Raw genomic sequence first — 23,437 nt, 5'->3', positions numbered from 1 at the left:
CGTGCTTACCAGCCCGGTTTTCACCTAGTGAGATGTGGGAAGCCACCTAGAAACCACATCCACGGCGGTTGGCTCATGAGCCCTCCTCGTTAATCCGCGAGACGGATTCGATCAGGTACAAGCTCACCTCCCCACATCGGGGAAGCCCTAAGCTATCCTGGCGGGTAACGTTAGCCAGACAATGCCGCAGTCAACATACTAGAATACAATAATGTGTGTGTTTTGAGTTTATCAAGTGCGAGGTTATCAGGGCCCTGATACACTTTACAAGGAACGAATGTGGATGAAATCGCTAAAATGGTTACACACAGCTAGGATGAAACCTACAAAACGACCCTCATGCTCTGACTCCCACCTCATTCGCATTGCCTCACACAACCATGTGCCTGACTCACACAACCACGTGCCTGACTCACACAACCATGTGCCTGACTCACACAACCACAACCACGTGCCTGACTCACACAACCACATGCCTGACTCACATAACCACATGCCTGACTCACACAACCACATGCCTGACTCACACAACCACATGCCTGACTCACACAACCACGTGCCTGACTCACACAACCACATGCCTGACTCACACAACCACATGCCTGACTCACACAACCACATGCCTGACTCACACAAGCACATGCCTGGCTCACACAACCACATGCCTGACTCACACAACCACATGCCTGACTCACACAACCACATGCCTGACTCACACAACCACGTGCCTGACTCACACAAGCACATGCCTGACTCACACAACCACATGCCTGACTCACACAACCACATGCCTGACTCACACAACCACGTGCCTGACTCACACAACCACGTGCCTGACTCACACAACCACATGCCTGGCTCACACAACCATGTGCCTGAACACAACGAAGAAAGGGTGACAGCTGCTAGTTCAGTGATTAAAATACAAGCAAAACAACACAAGAGCTAAAACCATGACACAGCCAAGAGTGACCGCCGGACTTCTTACAAAAAACATTAAACACGTTAAAACCATCTCTCTAAAATCTTGAGAAAAATGTTGGAAAATTCACAAAACGTTGAAACTATGACCACATTCGCTCGGAAGTCACTTAAAACGGAGGGCAGGACCGTATCGGCAAATCTGCCACTGTCCGATGGTCTGAAAATAAAACGCAGTTTAATAAAACTTGTCGCATAGTGATCGGTACGCCACAAGCACCGCACATTGGATGGTCCTCTCTCCAGAATAAGAAACCACGTGTCATAGGACTGCAACCCATGTGAAGACGAGTAAGGAGGACTTCGTCCCATCGATGGGGCTGGAAGGAGGTACGCCACTACTCCGTTGCGGGCTTTACTAGGCCGCGCTTATTGTGTGTCACTTCCAGCCACTCATTCTTTCATCGACGGAAGACTCTATATTTCAACAGCGAGGCGATAGCATGCAGGGTTATGGCCTAGCTGCTATACATGCCCTTTCGTTCCCCGTAATAAAAATGTGCCCTGGCACCCAGCAGAAAGACACCTCCTTCCCCAGCCATTGTAGCTGGAGGAGGGCGCCGTGGATATTCAGGACTACTTTATCTGCTTGATAGAAGGCTTGCAGAGTGTGAAGGGCACTCAGGGAATCGGAACATCCAAGGAAATTGGTACTCGAAACAGATCTCAACTCCTCTAGTGCCCACAAGATTGCATATAATTCCGCTTCGAAGAAAGTAAAGTCTTGATGCAGTCGGACCTTGAGGACATAAAGGACAGTACCACAACGCCAGTATCTCTTGAGTGCACTGGGGCTGTGGCGCACGAAGCCCCACACAAGAAGTAGAGTTTCTATATAGGAAAAGAGTTAAGGTAACTGCAGCTCAAAACAAGTGAAGCTAGAAAGAAGCTCAGAGTTAACTACGCAATGCAATATATTCTCAGGCCTTTCCGTCTTTCCCTGCATCTGAAAATATTAATAGAAAAGCATTTATATTTGCCAATCACGTGTATAAATTGTATTTATTCAACCTGTTTCTGTTGTTTCTACCATAATCAACTCGAAGAACTGAACTATCAGATTAAACTACTTATAATATACACAGACAAGAACGGAAAAAATTAGAGTTTTACCTTTGAAAACCAACATCATATGCAGTACTTACAAAATTATAACAGCTGTTGACTAAAAAATAGATATTTCTCAAAGAAGACACTTTCACATACCATATATAGCAATGGCCAAACGCACATGCTACGTTATCAGATTCTGACAAACTATCAAAAACCGTAGATAAGTTAGACATGCAGTATTGACAGTCGCCAGGCGACTGACATCTCAGGTCTATGTACGTACGAATGTCCAAAGAGTCTAATACCACAGAGTAAAAACCTGCGCTCTTTAATACAATCGATGGTGAAATAAGAGGGAACACTAGTCGACATGATTAATTTCAATGTCCACACCTCACGGTGCTGTGAACAAACAACGTGCTATGAGTATAGCTTTAAAGAAAACAAGGACTAAACAAACTCTATCTTGTAAAACATGTCAAACAAATAAAATGTGCATATGAAAATGATGCTATGAAAGGACCATATAATGGTAAAATACTTGCGTTGACAAACTACACTTGTAGAAAGTAATTTCGTTAATTTACTCTGTGGTATTAGACTCTTTGGAGGTCTGAGGGCACGTACGTTCCATTTTACGTTCCATTTTAAGTTCAGTCATTGCTGTATTCTTGTTTGGCATGTTTTGCTAGATAACGTTCGTTTAGTCTGTTGTTTGTTCACAGCACCGCACTGTGCCAACAATGAAATTAATTATGTCGACTAGTGTTCCCTCCTTCGACCATAAATATAATAGACTGGCCCTGACGTCATTTTCTTGGCTCCAACATCTCTGGGCTAAAGTCACGTGAATGTTGGCAAAACATGGTTGTTTCGTGTTGCGCTTATGGCTGTACTCAGCGTTTTGTCGGGGGAAATGGCGTTACATTTCACGTGTAAGTGTTTCTATGATAGCGCAAATGCGTTTATTGAAATCTGCTGAAATGACTTTTATATGTTTTTTACACTTGAAATAGAGTATCACGTAAATTAGTGTGTTGAAAGTGATTCCTGTAAAGTCAGACTCATATTACATTTTGGAAAGTATCTGTGATAATTCGGTTACAGAAGTAAGTATAACTGTTTCTCGTTCCTACTCATAGATTCCCTAAGGATGAAAACCGAAGGCAGCTTTGGGTACAGGCCCTGAAATGGATAAACTTTAAGCCATCTGTACATACGCGCCTTTTTGTATATACAAGTGAGATTATAATAAGGTAAGAGCACCTGTAGTCGGCACATGAAGAGAATTTTTTTCTACCTTCTAATACTATTAAATAAATGTAGGCTCAAAAATTATTTTCTGAAACTTCAAAGTCTCACCTTTCATCTAAAATATCATTTTTTTAAACTGATAGTTTAAACTTTTGTAAAAATAGTAGGAACTGAACCTTTGAAGTGCACCTAAAATTGATACTCTAAAATGGACCTGCTCCTAAAGTCGACAATTTTGGCACCTATAGTTGACATAATTCCCATATCCCATTTTCTTTTATAAGTGACTAGACCTCAAAACGCTGCGAATCCAATGTTTAAAGTTTTGACACGAGCCCACTCTTACTGTTTAAAAGAATTTGAACGACATTTTACTTTAATTGATAGTTTATAGTAATTTCGTCCCGCTGCCCACCAGAGTGGCGTTCGATGTATTTGATAGATTTTATAAATGGTGCTGTGAATAAATCCAGGTCAAATCTAGTTCTGACATAATTTTACGCAAATAAAAAAGTAATTTTTGTTGGAAGCGTTTGGCAGTCAATTGAGAAATGTGGGTAAAATACGATACAAACAAATGATGGCAGAACGCTGATTTGAAATCCCGCCACGTTTTGCCAACAGTCACGTGGTTTATGTTGGAGCCACACCAGCCCTATAGCTTCTGCACAGCGAGGCCAGTCTACTAGTATCTATGGTCGAAGCATACGATCTATAACACAATCGTTGGTGAAATCAGAGGGAACCTTCGACCATAGATACTAGTAGACTGGCCTCGCTGTGCAGAAGCTATAGGGCTGGTGTGGCTCCAACATAAACCACGTGACTGTTGGCAAAACGTGGCGGGATTTCAAATCAGCGTTCTGCCATCATTTGTTTGTATCGTATTTTACCCACATTTCTCAATTGACTGCCAAACGCTTCCAACAAAAATTACTTTTTTATTTGCGTAAAATTATGTCAGAACTAGATTTGACCTGGATTTATTCACAGCACCATTTATAAAATCTAACAAATAGATCGAACGCCACTCTGGTGGGCAGCGGGACGAAATTACTATAAACTATCAATTAAAGTAAAATGTCGTTCAAATTCTTTTAAACAGTAAGAGTGGGCTCGTGTCAAAACTTTAAACATTGGATTCGCAGCGTTTTGAGGTCTAGTCACTTATAAAAGAAAATGGGATATGGGAATTATGTCAACTATAGGTGCCAAAATTGTCGACTTTAGGAGCAGGTCCATTTTAGAGTATCAATTTTAGGTGCACTTCAAAGGTTCAGTTCCTACTATTTTTACAAAAGTTTAAACTATCAGTTTAAAAAAATGATATTTTAGATGAAAGGTGAGACTTTGAAGTTTCAGAAAATAATTTTTGAGCCTACATTTATTTAATAGTATTAGAAGGTAGAAAAAAATTCTCTTCATGTGCCGACTACAGGTGCTCTTACCTTATTATAATCTCACTTGTATATACAAAAAGGCGCGTATGTACAGATGGCTTAAAGTTTATCCTTTTCAGGGCCTGTACCCAAAGCTGCCTTCGGTTTTCATCCTTAGGGAATCTATGAGTAGGAACGAGAAACAGTTATACTTACTTCTGTAACCGAATTATCACAGATACTTTCCAAAATGTAATATGAGTCTGACTTTACAGGAATCACTTTCAATACACTAATTTACGTGATACTCTATTTCAAGTGTAAAAAACATATAAAAGTCATTTCAGCAGATTTCAATAAACGCATTTGCGCTATCATAGAAACACTTACACGTGAAATGTAACGCCATTTCCCCCGACAAAACGCTGAGTACAGCCATAAGCGCAACACAAAACAACCATGTTTTGCCAACATTCACGTGACTTTAGCCCAGAGATGTTGGAGCCAAGAAAATAACGTCAGGGCCAGTCTATTATATTTATGGTCGAAGATCGTATGTGTTTACTTTGTGATATTAGACTCACTGGATATGTCACTTTCAAAGGTACTAGTACTAAATTAAGCAAAAAGCTAATATCTTTTGTTTTGTTATTCAATCCACCAAAAACTCTGGTCAACGAAGTTCATTTGGAGAATAGATTTCAACAAATAGATCCACGGCATCATACACTCCTGGAAATTGAAATAAGAACACCGTGAATTCATTGTCCCAGGAAGGGGAAACTTTATTGACACATTCCTGGGGTCAGATACATCACATGATCACACTGACAGAACCACAGCCACATAGACACAGGCAACAGAGCATGCACAATGTCGGCACTAGTACAGTGTATATCCACCTTTCGCAGCAATGCAGGCTGCTATTCTCCCATGGAGACGATCGTAGAGATGCTGGACGTAGTCCTGTGGAACGGCTTGCCATGTCATTTCCACCTGGCGCCTCAGTTGGACCAGCGTTCGTGCTGGACGTGCAGACCGCGTGAGACGACGCTTCATCCAGTCCCAAACATGCTCAATGGGGGACAGATCCGGAGATCTTGCTGGCCAGGGTAGTTGACTTACACCTTCTAGAGCACGTTGGGTGGCACGGGATACATGCGGACGTGCATTGTCCTGTTGGAACAGCAAGTTCCCTTGCCGGTCTAGGAATGGTAGAACGATGGGTTCGATGACGGTTTGGATGTACCGTGCACTATTCAGTGTCCCCTCGACGATCACGAGTGGTGTACGGCCAGTGTAGGAGATCGCTCCCCACACCTTGATGCCGGGTGTTGGCCCTGTGTGCCTCGGTCGTATGCAGTCCTGATTGTGGCGCTCACCTGCACGGCGCCAAACACGCATACGACCATCATTGGCACCAAGGCAGAAGCGACTCTCATCGCTGAAGACGACACGTCTCCATTCGTCCCTCCATTCACGCCTGTCGCGACACCACTGGAGGCGGGCTGCACGATGTTGGGGCGTGAGCGGAAGACGGCCTAACGGTGTGCGGGACCGTAGCCCAGCTTCATGGAGACGGTTGCGAATGGTCCTCGCCGATACCCCAGGAGCAACAGTGTCCCTAATTTGCTGGGAAGTGGCGGTGCGGTCCCCTACGGCACTGCGTAGGATCCTACGGTCTTGGCGTGCATCCGTGCGTCGCTGCGGTCCGGTCCCAGGTCGACGGGCACGTGCACCTTCCGCTGACCACTGGCGACAACATCGATGTACTGTGGAGACCTCACGCCCCACGTGTTGAGCAATTCGGCGGTACGTCCACCCGGCCTCCCGCATGCCCACTATACGCCCTCGCTCAAAGTCCGTCAACTGCACATACGGTTCACGTCCACGCTGCCGCGGCATGCTACCAGTGTTAAAGACTGCGATGGAGCTCCGTATGCCACGGCAAACTGGCTGACACTGACGGCGGCGATGCACAAGTGCTGCGCAGCTAGCGGCATTCGACGGCCAACACCGCGGTTCCTGGTGTGTCCGCTGTGCCGTGCGTGTGATCATTGCTTGTACAGCCCTCTCGCAGTGTCCGGAGCAAGTATGGTGGGTCTGACACACCGGTGTCAATGTGTTCTTTTTTCCATTTCCAGGAGTGTATATTTACAGAGCGTATATTTTTATACGTCTCTTACGGGCTACGCGTGTAATGACAGAATGGGCTACTCTGTCCTCGCATTGTTCGATAATAAACATTGTGCATGATGCCAACTTAAAAAATGGTTATGGCTCCTGGCAGAGGGGCCGAAGTGGCCTTGCGGTTCTAGGCGCTGCAGTCTGGAACCGCGAAACCGCTACGGTTGCATGTTCGAATCCTGCCTCGGGCATGGATGTGTGTGGTGTCCTTAGGTTAGTTAGGTTTAAGTAGTTCTAAGTTCTAGGGGACTGATGACCTCAGAAGTTGAGTCCCATAGTGCTCAGAGCCATTTGAACCATTTTTTTGAACCTGGCAGAGGTAGAGCTACATTAGACCTAACACTATGCTCTCCTTGCATTGCTGTAATGTCAAGATACTAAGTACTCCAGGATTCTATATTTATGATGACTACTTGAGAATATAGTTGCTATCAGTACATAAACCCCACTTTCGGAGGAATATTAGAAAAACAAATTGATAACATTATCAAGAGATAATAATGCAAGAAATAAATGAAAATTTCAGTATTCCCAAGGTAACTGATGGGTATCAAAATTTCACTTCACTAATCACACAGGCAGCTAATAGTTTTTCTATTTGTTTTTTTTTTGTGATGATGCTTCTGACAAGTTTGATGCGGCTCACCATGAAGTCTTCTCTTGTGCCAAGCTCTCCGCCTCAGAGTAGCGTTTGCACACTACGTTCTCATTTATTTGTTCGATGAATTCCAATCTCCATCTTCTCCTACAGTTTTACTCTCTAGTAACATGGAAGATGGACCCTGAAGTCTTAACACGTGTTCTGTCATTCTGTCCTGTCTTCTTATCAGTGTTTTCCGTATGTTCCTTCCTTCGGCGATTCTGTGGAGCCCCTCCAATTTCCTTTTCTTATCATGCCACCTAATTTTCAGCATGCTTCTACAGTATCACATCTCAGACGCTTCGATTCTCTTCTTTTCAAGTTTCCCCACAGTCCATGATTCACAACCATACGATGCTGTGATCCAAAAGTACAAACTCATTAATTTCTTCCTCAAATTAAGGCCTATGGGTAATACTAACAGACTTCCTTATATGAAGATAGTAACTGTTCGCGAAAGAACAGACACCATTGATGACCGTGCAGGTTCTCTAGAATAAATGATAATTAATTGAAACCCTCAGTTGCCACGAACAGGTGTTGTTGACATACCTCGATGGGAACAGCTGAAAATGTGTGCCCCGACGGGGACTCGAACGCAGGATCTCCTGCTTACATGGCAGACGCTCTATCCATCTGAGCTACCGAGGACACAAATAAATAGCGGGACAGCAGGGACTTATACCTTGCACGTCTTCCGTGAGACCCATATTCCCGACTGTCCACAATCTACATACGTAATGTACCTAATAGATTTTTGTCCATCCACTCATTACTCGCGCCCACTAAGGTGACGATTCCCGTAAGAGTTCAGGCAACCTGTGCACGTTCGCAGAGACGAAGGTCAATGACTGGGTAGCCTTTAACTATCGACCCCGTCGAGGTATATCAACAACACCTGTCGGCAGCTGAGGGTTTCAATTAATTATCATTTACTGTAGAGAAGCTGCACGGTCATCAATGGTATCTGTTCTCTCGAGAACAGTTACTATCTTCATGTATAGTTAAAGACTACCCGGCCATTGACCTTCGTCTGTGCGAACGCACACAGGTTGCCTGAACTCTTACGGGAATCGTCACCTTAGTGGGCGCGAGTAATGAGTGGACGGACAAATATCTATTAGGTACATTACGTATGTAGATTGTGGACAGTCGGGAATACGGGTGTCACGGGAGACGTGCAAGGGATAAGTCCCTGCTGTTGCGCTATTTATTTGTGTCCTCGGTGGCTCAGATGGGTAGAGCGTCTGCCATGTTAGCAGGAGATCCCACGTTCCAGTCCCAGTCGGGGCACACATTTTCACCTATCCCCATCGAGGTATATCAACAACACCTGTCGGCAGCTGAGGGTTTCAATTAATTGCCATTTATAACAGACTTCTTCGGGCCAGGAATACCATCTTTGGCTGTTCTAGTCTGTTTTTTGTATGTTCCTTGCTTCGACCGTCATATGTTATTTTGCTTTCAAGGTAGCAGCATTCCTTCTCTTCATCTACTTCGCGGTCACAAATTTTGATTTTGATTTTCTAGATTTGGTCATTCTCCTCCGCATTACTTTACTTTGTCTTCAGTTTATTCTGTTCATTCTATTCCTCATGTCCTGTAATTCTTCTTCACTGTCACTGCATGCAGCATGAGATCAATAAATTTTATCATTTGATGTCCTTTCACATTGAATTTTAATTCCACTAAAGAACCTTTTTTTTTTATTTTCGTTATTGCTTCTTCGATGTATAGATTGAACAATAGGGGTGAAAGACTGGTTCGATCAGAGCTATCATTGCGCGTCAACCCATGATTATGAATTTTAGCGAACGACCTATTGGGATTATGGCCACTAGCATCCCTCCTATCGCTTGCGGCCCTTGCCGAGTCGATCTAATATTCAGTTACTTCGCATCAATATACGAAGTTTGTCATCCCTTTTGTTTGTTTTGTATTCTTATTAATGTGTAGTCTTTCCCTTCTTTCACGTGTGTGCCCCCGAAGAGCGAATAAAAATGGGGTTATATTAGACAAAGTTTATCGATTCAGTAGATGGTTGACCCCTATGCAATGAACATTCTCAGTGGTTTTGTAAGAACCAAACTCGTTCACAGGAGCCAAATCCTTCTAATTATTCAATCTTTTGTTCGACAGATCCATTTCCGTATATTTATTCATGGGAAGCAATTTGTTTCTCCGTCCGCCCAGCCAGGACAAATTGTTTAATGACAGAAAGGTTGCTTAGCTTGACTCGGCGTGTTGCAAATACAGCACAAACTAAATGTGACTGACATTCGATAACGCTGTGTTCAGTATTAGTATTCACATAAAAACAAATCTCACCTACTAGGTAATGGTCCACATAACATCTCTTTGTGCTTTCTTCCCAGTGCTGCAGTTCTGTGACTCATTTAAAAAAATCTTTCAGTAAAAATTATTAACTTCTTACCTGCTAGCATCCAAATATGTATTTCAAAAGAACTGTTTTTAGTAAAAGTAATGGTATAATATTGTTGAAAGTGGCTGGTGCCATCTTGAAGATTACTGTTAACACGAATCTGGTCTTCAGTTCTTTCTTGTGGTAACATAGGTGGTATTTTCACGTCTCAACTTAAATGACTAATCCTGTATAGTATCAACTATCATCGTTCTGTACGCAATTCAGCCGTTCAGTGTGATGTTGCAGGAATCGTACAAATGCAGTAATTCAGCTCCGCAGTAGTAACATGCCATTTTCATGGCGTCGGAAACGTTATCTGCTAACCAGATGGCACAGACAGCGGAGTCGCCCATGCGACAGAGCTTTAATGGCACACCGCCTCTCAGACAGGTGTCTAAACTAACAAAAGATAACAGTATAATCTCTTTCGGCTCGTATCTATGGAATGCACATATAAAACCCATCAGCTGGAAATTCCGCAATTTTTGTTATGTTGCCATTGTAAGATTCTTCGCAGTTGAGTGTAGCTGTGGATGAATTTCGTTATAAAACACGTGACAGAACTGAATGGCACCCAGAACTTTTCAAATGAAAATTTTCATTGCTGAATAGAATTTCTTTATTTGTTGTTAAGCTATCCTCTGACCAACAGAAACCTGTCAGGTTGATAACAAACAATATGCATTACTCGTTCTGCATCAGTACGATAAATAAATACTTCAAATGGTGTGTGGAACATCTAAGTAGCTGATAATCGTATTGGTGGTCGTCGAAACGGTAAAGTGGCAAACAAAGCGATGCAGCGTCCTAATATATAGTGATAATGCGAGAGATAAATGTGTGGACATGATTTAGGATTAGTAGATACACGGCATTTACATTGGTATCGGCGATGGATAGATAGTGAAAGACAGAGTAAAGAGGAGAAATTACTTCATATTGGTACAGTCAAGTACCAGGCCGGCAGCAAAGAGAAACAATCTATGTTGCTCTAAGTGGACGGAGTGAGGTTGTTACATACATTCCAGGAAACATAAGAAAGAGAGATCAACGTTTAGCCTTCCGTTGACAGCGAGGCTATTAGAGACGAACCGAACTTTCAAACGGACACGAATCGGGAAAGAAGTCGGCAGTGTTCTTTTCAAAGGAATTATCCAAGCATTCACCTCTTTTGGATACGGGGACACAACGGAAAATCTGGGGATGTGACGACACCTATAGTGAATGCGAGAATATATCGAAAGGATAGAGTAATGCGAAATGGAGGTGGTGCATTTGTTGCAGTAGACAAGAAACTAAGATCCACCGGGATAGAAACTGAAACTCGGGCAAGTCTCAGTGTCAAGGGTGCGCATAAATTTGTAACTGGATCTTTCTACCTACCTCCACACTCATTCTCCGATGTAAGGGAAAACTAAAGAAAACCTCAGTTCGATAGTATGAATATTCTTCAGTCGCGCTGTCATCTTTGCAGTTGACTTTAATTACACAGGTCTGCAAAAAAATATTTTTTGAAACTTATTTGAAATTTGATAACTGACTTTAATGTACTTTTCAGCGCTGATTTCAAAAATGCAATCCATTTTTTTGTATCACGTCAGGTTTTCTCATAACAAAGGCAATATTTTTGGAAACAATAACAAAATTTAAGCAATTTATCACATTTTTTCCAACGTTATAAAATTTAATTTAATTTATAAATCATGTTCTAAATCACATTTCCAGTACAATTCCATTTCCCTTTAAGCTCATAAGTCCTTGTAATAACGCTTTCGCTTTGTGTCGAAGCATCTTTTTTGACTGTGGACTCCTTGAGGATCATCTGTTTTTGTCATCCAGCTGTAGTCTGCTATCATGTTGACGTTCCATCTTCCTTGATATCTTCTTTCCATTTCTTTGATGTCTTGGTGGAATCTTTCACCCTGCTCTTCTCTTACATCACCAAGGTTTGCAAGGAAGTAGTCAAGATGTGAGAAGAATATTCTATTTTGAAACATGCCATAAGTTCAGGAACATCACTGCAAAACACCAGTAAAAAATATCATTTTTGTTTTTCAAATTGGAACCGCGTACGTTGCAAGAACAAAAGCAGCAGTCATCACTATGATTTTTGGGCTCCCTCCAAACCACTGGTATTCCAAAACATAAGGATTGCTTTTTATGTTGAAGCCATTGCCTCAGTTTTTCAACACACACTGAACAAACTTGGTGTGGGGCCCAAGGCTTTTCTTGATCACCTAACTTTATACCACAATAAGCGAAATATACTTTTTCAACAAAATTGGAAGTGTTTCTTTGTTGCTTTTTAACGGTATAGTTACCACAAATGTAGCAGAAGCAATCTGGCGAGTTTATACATCCTCTGGCAGCCTTTCATGGAGATCCTAAAAACCAAAATTCAAACTCACTAGATTGCTGAAATATCGAAAAAAGCTAAACCTAGACAAGCAATTTGTGAAATAACTGTACGTGATGGATTTTTTTCACTATTTTTCTCGAAATCAGCGTTGAAAGCACTATAAAAATCACTTAATAAATTTGAAACAATTTTTATGTCGCAGACCTGTGTTATCCAACAATCAATTGAGAAAATTAAAATTTGTAATTGATGGTCGTGAAAGACAACCTGTAAAATATTACTTAATGATTTCTCTGGAGAGTGTCTGGAACAGATAGAGCGGGAGCCCACTCAGAACGGAAATATATTAGACTTAATGGCAACAAATAGACCTGATCTCTTTGAGGCTATCCACATTGAAAACGGTATCAGTGATCATGAGGCAAGTATAACAACATTTGTTACTAAAATACAGGGTGTTTATAAAAGATCATGGGGGTTTTAACTTTTTATAATATTTATTACATTAAACTTACAGTTATAAATGATATGTCAAATGAAAGAGCAACTCAAACAGTTGTGTCTGGCACCAGTGTACCTCACTGGCATAGCGAAGTACGCGACTGGTTGAACTTCACTGTACCCAAGCGCTGGATAGGCCGCAAGGGTCCCAATGACAGGGCTTGCTTTACATGGCCTCCACGTTCACCCGACCTAACGCCATGCGATTTTTTACTTCGGGGCTTCATCAAGGATCGTGTGTACGTGCCTCCACTACCAGCAGACCTCGCTGAATTAAGAAACCGGATTGAAGCAGCTGTTGCTAAAATCACTGAAGACATACTTATCAACGTTTGGGAAGAACTCTGCTATAGACTTGATGGGTGCCGTGTGACAAATGGTGGTCACATTGAACATTTATAAGGTTCTTGGTAAAACTGTTTGAGTTGCTCTTTCGTTTGACATATCATTTATAACTGTAAGTTTAATATAATAAATATTATAAAGCGTTAAAACCCCGATATTTATTTATAAACACCCTGTACATAGGGCAGCTCAGACAAGTAGGGAATACACATACTTAGTAAGTTACATAAAGAGGCAGTCGTGCCACAAAGACGAATTCAAAACATTTGGCTCTGGGGAGGAGCTTGTGGAAGAGCTGTGGTTCAAGATTAAAAGCTTAGTGACCATTCACTACATAGTTATGTATGTAGTAGAACAGAGAGACCTTCCATTTTATACGATACTGTAAAGGAACTTCTAAAGAAACAATGACTTCTAAATAACAGGTGTAAAACAAAGCATAGCGCCATTAATCGACAGATACAGAATGAAACACATGTGGTTGTCAAGAGGGGAATGCGTGGAAGTTTCAGTGACAACAATACTGGAATGTTATCGAAAGATCGAAAGATCACTTACAAAACCCAAAAAAATTCTGCTCGTATGTAAAAGCTGTCAACGGACCCAACACTAGTGTCCAGACCCTTATGGATGCTGCATGAACTGAAATTGTGGGTAGCAAAGCAAAAACAGAATTACTGAATCACATTTTCAAAGGAGGCAACGGCCTTGCCGCAGTGGATACACCGGTTCCCGTAAGATCACCGAAGTTAAGCGCTGTCGGGAGTGGTCGGCGCTTGGATGGGTTGTTGCCATTTTTCGGGGAGCACTCTGCCTCGTGATGCCAATTGAGGAGCGACTCGACTGAACAGTAGCGGCTTCGGCCAAGAATACCATCATAACGGCCGGGAGAGCGGTGTGCTGACCCCACGCCCCTCCTATCCGCATTCTCCACTGAGGATGATACGGCAGTCGGATGGTCCCGGTAGGCCACTCGTGGCCTGAAGATCCCGGTAGGCCACTCGTGGCCTGAAGACGGAGTGAATTTTCAAAGGCTTATTCCTAAGAAGATACAAATATACTTTCCCTGTTTACCATACGCACCGCTGCAGAGTTGAATGATATACAGATTAATGTCAGCGGCGTCGAGAAAGATACACTGGTGTGCAAAACTTAAGGGCGACAGTAACTTTCGGTTAATGTGTCACTGAAAAGTAACACAGCTCGGTCAAACTTGGATCATACATGGAAAGAACTGCTAAAGTGTAGAACACAAGGTAACTGACAGAAATACGCAATGAGATGACACTTTTATTCAGAGACAGTAATTGATTGAAATCACAGTGATTTATGATGGTTCCCTGGACATTACGAAGGGCGGGACGCGTTTCTTAATTGTGTGTTCTGCGCAGACGGCAGCGTGTGCTATGCAACGTGCTGTCATGCTGGCCACATCGTTGCTACGGAGTTCTTGTGTTAGGGCGTTCTATTCCTTCACCAGCTCGGTTGACAACTGGTGTGTGGCCGTTGGCGCACGTGGATTTGCTGTAGAACGTCTCCCAAACGCACACCACACGTGGTCGATCGGATTTAAGTCGAGGGAACGGTCAGACCAGTCCATTCGCCGAATATCTTCTCATTCCGAGAGCTTCTCCACCTGCATCTTTCGATACGATCGCGCATTGTCATCCATTAAAATGAAGTTAGGGCGCAATTCACCACTGAAACGACGCACATGGGGAAGGCGTACAGTATCGCAATAACATTGACCGGCGGGTGTACCGTGTTCAAAGATTTGGAAGTCAGTAAGCCTATGCAACATTATGCCTCTCCACACGATGTCACCTGGACCACCAAAACGATTATACACTCATGTTCATAAATTAAGAATAATTGCAGAATGTGGTGCCACACAACGTGGCACAACACAAAACTGGCGCTAATAGTATAGGCACATAGTGAACACACACGACACAGATCTGTAAGTCCACGGTATTGGTGATAAGTTGAGAAAACTGTCCCGAAACACATGTGCTACAAAACGACACGGTTCCCTGCGCATGTACCCCGACATCAATGTGGGATATGATCACCTTGCACACGTACACAGGCCGCACAATGGGTTGGCATACTTTGGATCAGGTGGTCGAGCAACTGCAGAGGTATAGCCTCCAATTCTTGCACCAGTGTCTGTCGGAGCTCGTGAAGTGTCCTAGGGGTTTGAAGACGTGCATCGATAAGTCGACCGAGAGCATCCCAGACGTGATCGATGGGGTTTAGCTCAAGAGAACAGGCAGGCCACTCCATTCATCTGATACCTTCTGTTTCAAGGTACTTTTCCACGATGGCAGCTCGGTGGGGCCGTGCGTTTTCATCCATTAGGAGGAAGGTGAAGCCCACTGAACCGCTGAAAAGGCGGACATACTGGTGCAAAATGACGTCCCGATACACCTGACCTGTTACAATTCCTCTTTCAAAGAAATACAGGGGTGTATGTGCACCAATCATAATCCCACCCCACACCATCAAACCACGACCTCCATACAGGTCCCTTTCAAGGACATTAAGGGGTTGGTATCTGGTTCCTGGTTCACGCCATATGAAAACGAGGCGAGAATCACTGTTCAGACTATACCTGGACTCGTCTGTGAACATAACCTGGGATCACTGTTCCAATGACCATGTACTGTGTTCTTGACACCAGGCTTTACGAGCTCTCCTATGACCAGGGGTCAGTGGAATGCACCTTGCAGATCACAGGCGAATAAACCATGTCTATTCAGTCATCTGTTGACTGTGTGTCTGTAGACAACTGTTACAGTAGCTGCGGTAAGGTCCGAGAAAGGCTACCTGCAGTATTCCGTGGCCGTCTCCGGGCACTGATGGTGAGATATCAGTCTTCTTGTGGTGTTGTTCACTGTGGACGTCCCGTACTGTAGCGCCTGGACATGTTTCCTGTCTGCTGGAATCATTGCCATAATCTTGAGATTATGGAGGATCAATGCTAAGACCTGCTGCGTTTGACCAGCCTCCAGTCGTCCTAGTATTCTACCCCTCATAACTTCAACAATATGTGTTCTTCGAGGCATTTTCAACACACAGTAGTAGGCCACTGTGGCCGAGCGGTTCTAGGCGCTTCTGTCTGGAACCGCGCGACCGCTACGGTCGCAGGTTCGAATCCTGCCTCGGGCATGGATGTGTATGATGTCCTTAGGTTAGTTAGATTTAAGTAGTTCTAAGTTCTAGGGGACAGATGACCTCAGAAGTTTAGTCCCATAGTGCTACACAGAATCTGCAGCTGGTCTAGCTTCCAGTTCAACTGTAATCTGCCGTCAATTCCTCGAACAAAAACCTATGCTCGATCAAGGGAAAAAAGCGCAGGTCAGAAGATTTACAGAAGTGATCCACAAAACCACAAAACTACCGGCCGATCTCATAAATACTAATAAATGTACGGATATATTGAGTATCAAACAAAATTTGTGACTGGATAGAGAATTTCTTGGTGAGGAGGAGGGAGCTCGTTATTTTGGTTGCAGAATCAACGACAACAGTAGAAGTAACTTCAAGTTTGCCACAGGCAGGCGTGTTGGGACCCTCGTGGTTCTTATTGTATATGAATGATCTGGTAGGCAGTATTAATAGCAACCTCAGAATTTTCGTAGATGATGCACTTCTCCATAACGAAAGAAGTTGCCGAAATATTAAATCAGGTATTGATAAGAACTGAATGTGGTGGAAAGACTAACAATTTGTTTTAAATACACGGAAATGAAAAATTATGAACGTCACCGAAGGAAGTGTCCCATGACTTCAACATCAGTGTTTGACAATTAGAATCAGCACACTCAAACAAATACCTGAGTGTAACAATTTGTGGGTATATGAGGTGGCATGATCAATGGCTCAGTCGTACATAACGCGGGTGTCTGAGTCCCGGAAAAAAGCAGTCAGTCTACGAAGGAGACTGCTTACTTGTGCGCCCCATCCCAGAAGACTGCTTAAAGTGTGTGGGACCCATAACAAGTAGGGCTAACTGGGGATACTGAAAGTTTACAAAGAGGGGCGGCACGAATGGTCACAGGTTTGTTTGACTCACTGGACAGCGCCATAGAAAAGTTGAAAACCTGAACTGGCAGAATCTTGAAGGCGCTATTTATTCCGGGAAGGTTTCTTACAAAATTTTAAGAACTAGTATTAAGTGAAGAATTTAGAGATTTTATACAGACTCAACTTATCTCTCCCGCAGGTACTAAAAAAACAAAATTAGTCTAACTACAGCACACACGTAGGACTTCAAGCCGTCGTTCTTCCCGCGCTCCATACGCAAGTGGAGGGGGAAGGAGCCCTAACGTGTGTTAGCATGCTTAGTACCCTCTGCCATGCACTTCACAGCTACTTGCAGAGAATCTTCCCGCGCTCCATACGCAAGTGGAGGGGGAAGGAGCCCTAACGTGTGTTAGCATGCTTAGTACCCTCTGCCATGCACTTCACAGCTACTTGCAGAGAATGGGTATAGATGCAGGAATACTAGTCCAGTTTCTTAACCAGTACACCACCTGCCTCAGTACTTTTCAAACTGCTAGAAATTCTGAGATAGCAAGTAATAATTTTAGGCGCAAACTGATGGTGTTCTAGAAACAATAAAGCTGCACATAACTAGAAAAAATAAGTATGTGCTAATTACATGGGATTTTAATGTTGCATTGCAGCACTTCAGTTGCTTTTGTATTCGCCTTGATATCAGGCAACTACGTTATTTGTATACGTGAATCCGTATTGACTCTCTCTCTCTCGACTATAATCGTTATGATAGCCCTGGTGACTAAGTAATTAGTCATCTGACACGCAAGCTGGCGGTAGTCGCATAAAAGAGACAAAACGCCGTTGCTATTAGCAGCACAAAACACAGTATCACTTCATCGTTATAGTGAAAAAAAGGCAACACTCAAGACGCAGTATTGGATTTTTCAAGCGCAGCTCTACAACAAGTGAATCTCAATTACAAACGTTAGAGCCTCAGAGAGAACAAGTCGAGCTCATGAGAACTGAATATCAACTTCCCGTCAATTCCTTGCTTATTGGCTGGTGGTTAAAAGTCAGGAGAAAACGTGAGCCACCACCAGTGGCTCGCACCACATATCAAATAACCGTAGGGACTGATTTAGTGCTGAAGTAGATTCATACATTTGGTTATGTGCCCTTTCACAATTCATATGTTTTGCTGTTGTAGCCAAATCGCGAACGCAGTACTCCACTTTCTCGGTAAGGAATCTTTCCGTTTAGCGTCCTGCATGCGACGAGCTCTCAAAAATGAGTCGGTAGCTAAGTAAACAAACTGACAGCAGCTCTGAAGAAAGAGTTCCGGCATTCTCCTAAAGTAATTCAGGGAAACCACGAAAAACCTAATGAAGGTCGGCCAAAGCGGCATTCGAAATTATTTGAAGAATGAAATAAAATTTAAAACAGCTTCAGCGTGATTACGATCGTCATCACGCGTGTTGAACGCTCTCACTAGGTCGACTGCCATACCGTTCAGAGGAGTGCTCAAGGTAAATAACAACACTTTCTTCCACATTTGTTTACCGACATCCAAGGTTAATTATTTTTTCTGCTCTTCCAAGAGCTGAGGTCTGGAACTCCTACGAATCAATGATCGTATAGTAGAGATTGTGATTCGCTGAGGGAAATTGTCTTTTAGCTGAACAGTTGCACCATAGAAAAAAAATGGTTCAAATGGCTCTGAGCACTATGGGACTTAACTTCTAAGGTCATCAGTCCCCTAGAACTTAGAACTACTTAAACCTAACTAACCTAAGGACATCACACACATCCATGCCCGAGGCAGGATTCGAACCCGCGACCGTAGCGGCCACGCGGTTCCAGACTGTAGCGCCTTTAACCGCTTGGCCACACCGGCCGGCGCACCATAGAAAACAAAGCACTGGATTGTGATTTCACACTGCATATTTACTACAACTGGTCATGCATTGGTTTTCGAAGGGAAAAGGTGAAGACTAACTCAGACAGTTATGTTTCCAATGTAGTGAAATTTTTATCTTGTCCATTCTGGACAGCGAACGCTACGATTGCAACCAATCGCTTTAAACTTTAAATGTCCCATGTGCAGGCTTTCAGGCCACTGCAAGCTCATGTTCAGATTGTGGATGTTCGCAAGACCTTTGCATTGTGTACTATGTGCAGATAGTTTCTGTAACCGTGTGATGCAGGTGAAAATAACGAAATTTTGATAGACATGTTTATATTGTGTTGGCCCACCCTTAGCCTTGACGACAGCTTCCACTCTCGCAGGCATACTTTCAATCAGGTGCTGAAAGGTTTCTTGGGGAATGACAGCCCATTCTTCACGGAATGCAGCACTGAGAAGAGTTATCGATGTCGGTCGGCGAGGCTGGCACGGAGTCGGCTTTCCAAAACATCCCAAAAGTGTTCTATAGGATTCAGGTCAGGACTCTGTGCAGGCCAGTCTGTTACAGGGATGTTATTGTCGTGTAGCCAGTACGCCACAGGCCGTGCATTATGAACAGGTGTTCGATCGTGTTGAAAGATGCAATCGCCATCCCCTCACTGCTTTTCAACAGTGTGAAGCAAGAAGATGCTTAAAACATCAATGTAGGCATGTGCTGTGATAGTGCCACGCAAAACAACAATGTGTGCCAGCCCTCTCCATCAGAAACAGGACACACCGTATCATCACCGCCTCGGAAATTTACCGTTGGCACTACACACGCTGGCAGATGACGTTCACCGGTAATTCGCCATACCCACACCCTGCCATCGGATCACCATTTGTGTACCGTGATTCGTCACTCCACACAGCGTTTTTCCACTGTTCAATCGTCCAATGTTTACGCTCCTTACACCAAGCGAGGCGTCGTTTGGCATTTACCGGCGTGATGTGTGGCTTATGAGCAGCCGCTCGTCTATGAAACCCAAGTTTTCTCTCCTCCCTCCTAACTGTCATAGTACTTGCAGTGGATCCTGTTGCAGTTTGTAATTCCTGTGTGATGGTTTGGATAGATGTCTGCCTATTACAGATTACGACCGTCTTCAACTGTGGGCGGTCTCTGTCAGTCAAAAGACTAGGTCGGCCTGTACGCTTTTGTGCTGTACGTGTCCCTTAACGTTTCCACTTCACTATCACATCGGAAGCAGTGGACATAGGGATGTTTAGGAGTGTGGATATCTCACGTATGACTACTGAGGTCGCTGATATGGAGTACCTGGCAGTAGGTGGTAGCAAAATGCATCTAATATGAAAAACGTATATTTTTAGAGGTGTCCGAATACCATTCTTAGTATCACTGGTCCCATGGCTAAGTTATTTGCATGCGTTGTCAGTTTGTTACACGGAATATACAGTCGAGGTAGTAGAACTATTTCACAGTGTATTTTAAAGAGTAGTTGATTATATTTACCCAATATCGTTCCATAAGAACGCAGTTGGCCTTCCAATGATTGACATTCAGATTCCCTTAGCACATCGCTATACTCGTATATTTAGCACGTGATAAACCATACAATTTAAGCTCTGGTATCACTCTTCTGATTTTGTATGACTTGCTCTTTGACTCCAGTCCAATATGGATACGTACTGCACACATCAACAAAAGTGTTGTGTCACCTCGATATGTCGTGCAGGTGTGTTACTATTGTAGCTGTTCCTGTATCGATCAGAAGGTCAACCCTGACGTTGTTTCTAAATATACACACAGTTACTACGAGCGTTACCTATGGGTAGAACGCCGCACTCGAATGGACTGCATCGTTTCAGTTGAAAGTAAAATATTTATAGAGACCCATTGGAGACGTCTGTGGCATAATAGAGCGAACATCCACCGTGCCGCGATGGACATTCGCGACCAATGGTCGGGTCCGCACTATCCAGTTTTCAGACAGGGAAGTTGTTCGACGTGTTCACCAGAGTAAAAATTATGTGGTGTGGATGTGGAATCGGTTTCTAATGACAGGTGACGCTGAGGACTTAAACCGCACAGGATGTCCACGTTCGACAGATGCACAGGATGATTGATATCTACGACTTTTGTGTCAAACGAACCGTGAACTGTGTAATCCTGAACTGAATTAAGCTACAGGACGTCATGCACGGCATCAAAATGTTGGGAAAGGGTTGCATGATGCGCATGTCCATTCCTACCGTCCAAGGCGAGCACCACGTCGAACGCAACACCGTGGACACCGTTACAAATGAGGAAGAAATCATACAGAATGGACGCCCCAGATTTGGCGTTCGTTGTTGTTTACAGACGAAGCTCGGATCTGTTTGGACCCTGATAATCGCAAACAACGTGTCTATAGACAACCCGATAACTTCGAATGCCTCCAACACTGCATCATCTACATCTACGTCTACATGAAAACTCTGCAAATCACGCTTAAGTGTTTGGCAGAAAGTTCATCGAACCACCTTCACAATAATTCTCCGTTATTCCACTCTCGACCAGCGCGCGGTAAAAACGAACACCTATATCTTCCCGTGCAAGCTCTGATTTTCCTTATTTTATTATGGCGATTGTTTCTCCCTAGAGTAGGCTGGCGTCAGCAAACTATTTTCGCATTTGGAGCAGAAAGTTGGTGATTGAAATTTCGTGAGAAGATTTCACCACAACGAAAACGCCTTTGTTTTAATGACGTCCACCCCGAATCCTGTTTCCTGTCAGTGATACTTTCTCCTCTATATCTCGATATGCAATACGTGCTGTTCTTCATTGATATTTCTCGATGTACTCCGTTAATCCTATCTTGTAAGGACCACATACCGTGCAGCAGTTCACCAAAAGAGGACGGACAAGTGTAGTTTAGGCAGTCTCTTTAGTGGATCTGCTGCATATTCTAAGGGTTCTGCCAATAAAACGCAGTCTTTGGTTCGCCTTCTCCACAACATTTTCTGTGCGTTCTTTCCCATTTAAGTTGTTCGTAATTGCAAATTCTAGGTATGTAGTTGAATTTACGGCTATTAGATTTGACCGAAGTTTAACGGATACCTTTCAGTCTCACACTTTTCATTAGCTCACGCTTTTTGTCCGCAACTCGTGGTCGTGCGGTAGCGTTCTCGCTTCCCACGCCCGGGTTCCCGGGTTCGATTCCCGGCGGGGTCAGGGATTTTCTCTGCCTCGTGATGACTGGGTGTTGTGTGCTGTCCTTAGGTTAGTTAGGTTTAAGTAGTTCTGAGATCTAGGGCACTGATGACCATAGATGTTAAGTCCCATAGTGCTCAGAGCCATTTGAACCATTTTTGAACCTCACGCTTTTCACTTTTTAGGGACAATTGCCAATTTTCGCACCACACAGATATCTTTTCTAAATCGTTTTACAATTTGTTTTGATTTTCAGATGACTTTACAAAACGATAGATGACAGCATCATCTGCAAACAGCCTAAGGCAGCTGCTCAGATTGTCTCGTACATTGTTTGTATAGAGAAGGAACAGAAGAGGCCCTGTAACATTACGTAGGGGAACGCCAGAAATCACATTTTACTCGGTGACTTCCGTCAGTTACTACAAACTGTGACCTCTCTGACAAGAAATCACGAATTCAATCACATAACTGAGACGATATCCCATAAGCACACAATTTCACTACTAGCCACTTGCGAGGTACTCTGTCAAAAGCCTTCTGGAAATCTAGAAATACGGCTTCAATATGAAGTCCCTTGACAATAGAACTCAACACTTTGTATGGGTAAAGAGCTAGTTGTATTTCACAAGAACAATGTTTTATGAATCTGTCTTGACTGTGTGCCAGTATACCGTTCTCATCGAGGTAATTCATAATGTTCAAACACAATATACGTTCCAAAATCCTGCTACATGTCGACGTTAATGATATGGGCCTGTAATTTAGTGGATTACTCCTACTAGAACATTTGTATGACCTGTGCAACTTTCCAGCCTATGGGTACGGATCTTTCGCCGAGTGAGCGGTTGCATATGATTGTTAAGTGTGTGGAACTATTGCATCAGTATACTCTGATACTAACCTAACTGGCCTACAGTCTGGACCGGAAGACGTGCTTTTAGTAAGTGATTCAAGTTGCATCATTACTCTGAAATCCGTCACCGGTAGCTGAGTGGTCAGCGCGACAGAATGTCAATCCTAAGCGCCTGTGCTCGATTCCCGGGTGGGTTGGAGATTTTTTCCGATCAGGGACTGGGTGTTATGTTGTTCTACTCATCATCATATCGTCCCCATCGACGCGCAAGTCGCCGCAGTGGCGTCAGATCGAAAGACTTGCACCCGGCGAACGGTCTACCCGACGGAAGGCCATAGTCAGACGACATTTATTTATTA

The 23,437-nt window shown here is 43.5% G+C and overlaps 1 protein-coding gene across 1 annotated transcript in view; it reads left to right on the top strand.

The window, feature by feature from the left end:
- The first annotated feature begins 493 nt into the window (after positions 1-493).
- The window catches only part of LOC126095995 (uncharacterized histidine-rich protein DDB_G0274557-like), a 58,807-nt gene continuing 35,863 nt past the window's right edge, over positions 494-23,437 (top strand). The window contains exon 1 of the mRNA XM_049910585.1: positions 494-895. Within this exon, the coding sequence (XP_049766542.1) occupies positions 494-895 (402 nt within the window). The remainder of the gene's footprint in view (positions 896-23,437) is intronic.

The sequence above is a fragment of the Schistocerca cancellata genome, chromosome 1, assembly GCF_023864275.1.
Source record: "Schistocerca cancellata isolate TAMUIC-IGC-003103 chromosome 1, iqSchCanc2.1, whole genome shotgun sequence".
Taxonomy (NCBI): Eukaryota; Metazoa; Arthropoda; class Insecta; order Orthoptera; family Acrididae; genus Schistocerca; species Schistocerca cancellata.
This window is presented reverse-complemented; position numbering and strand designations above follow the sequence as displayed.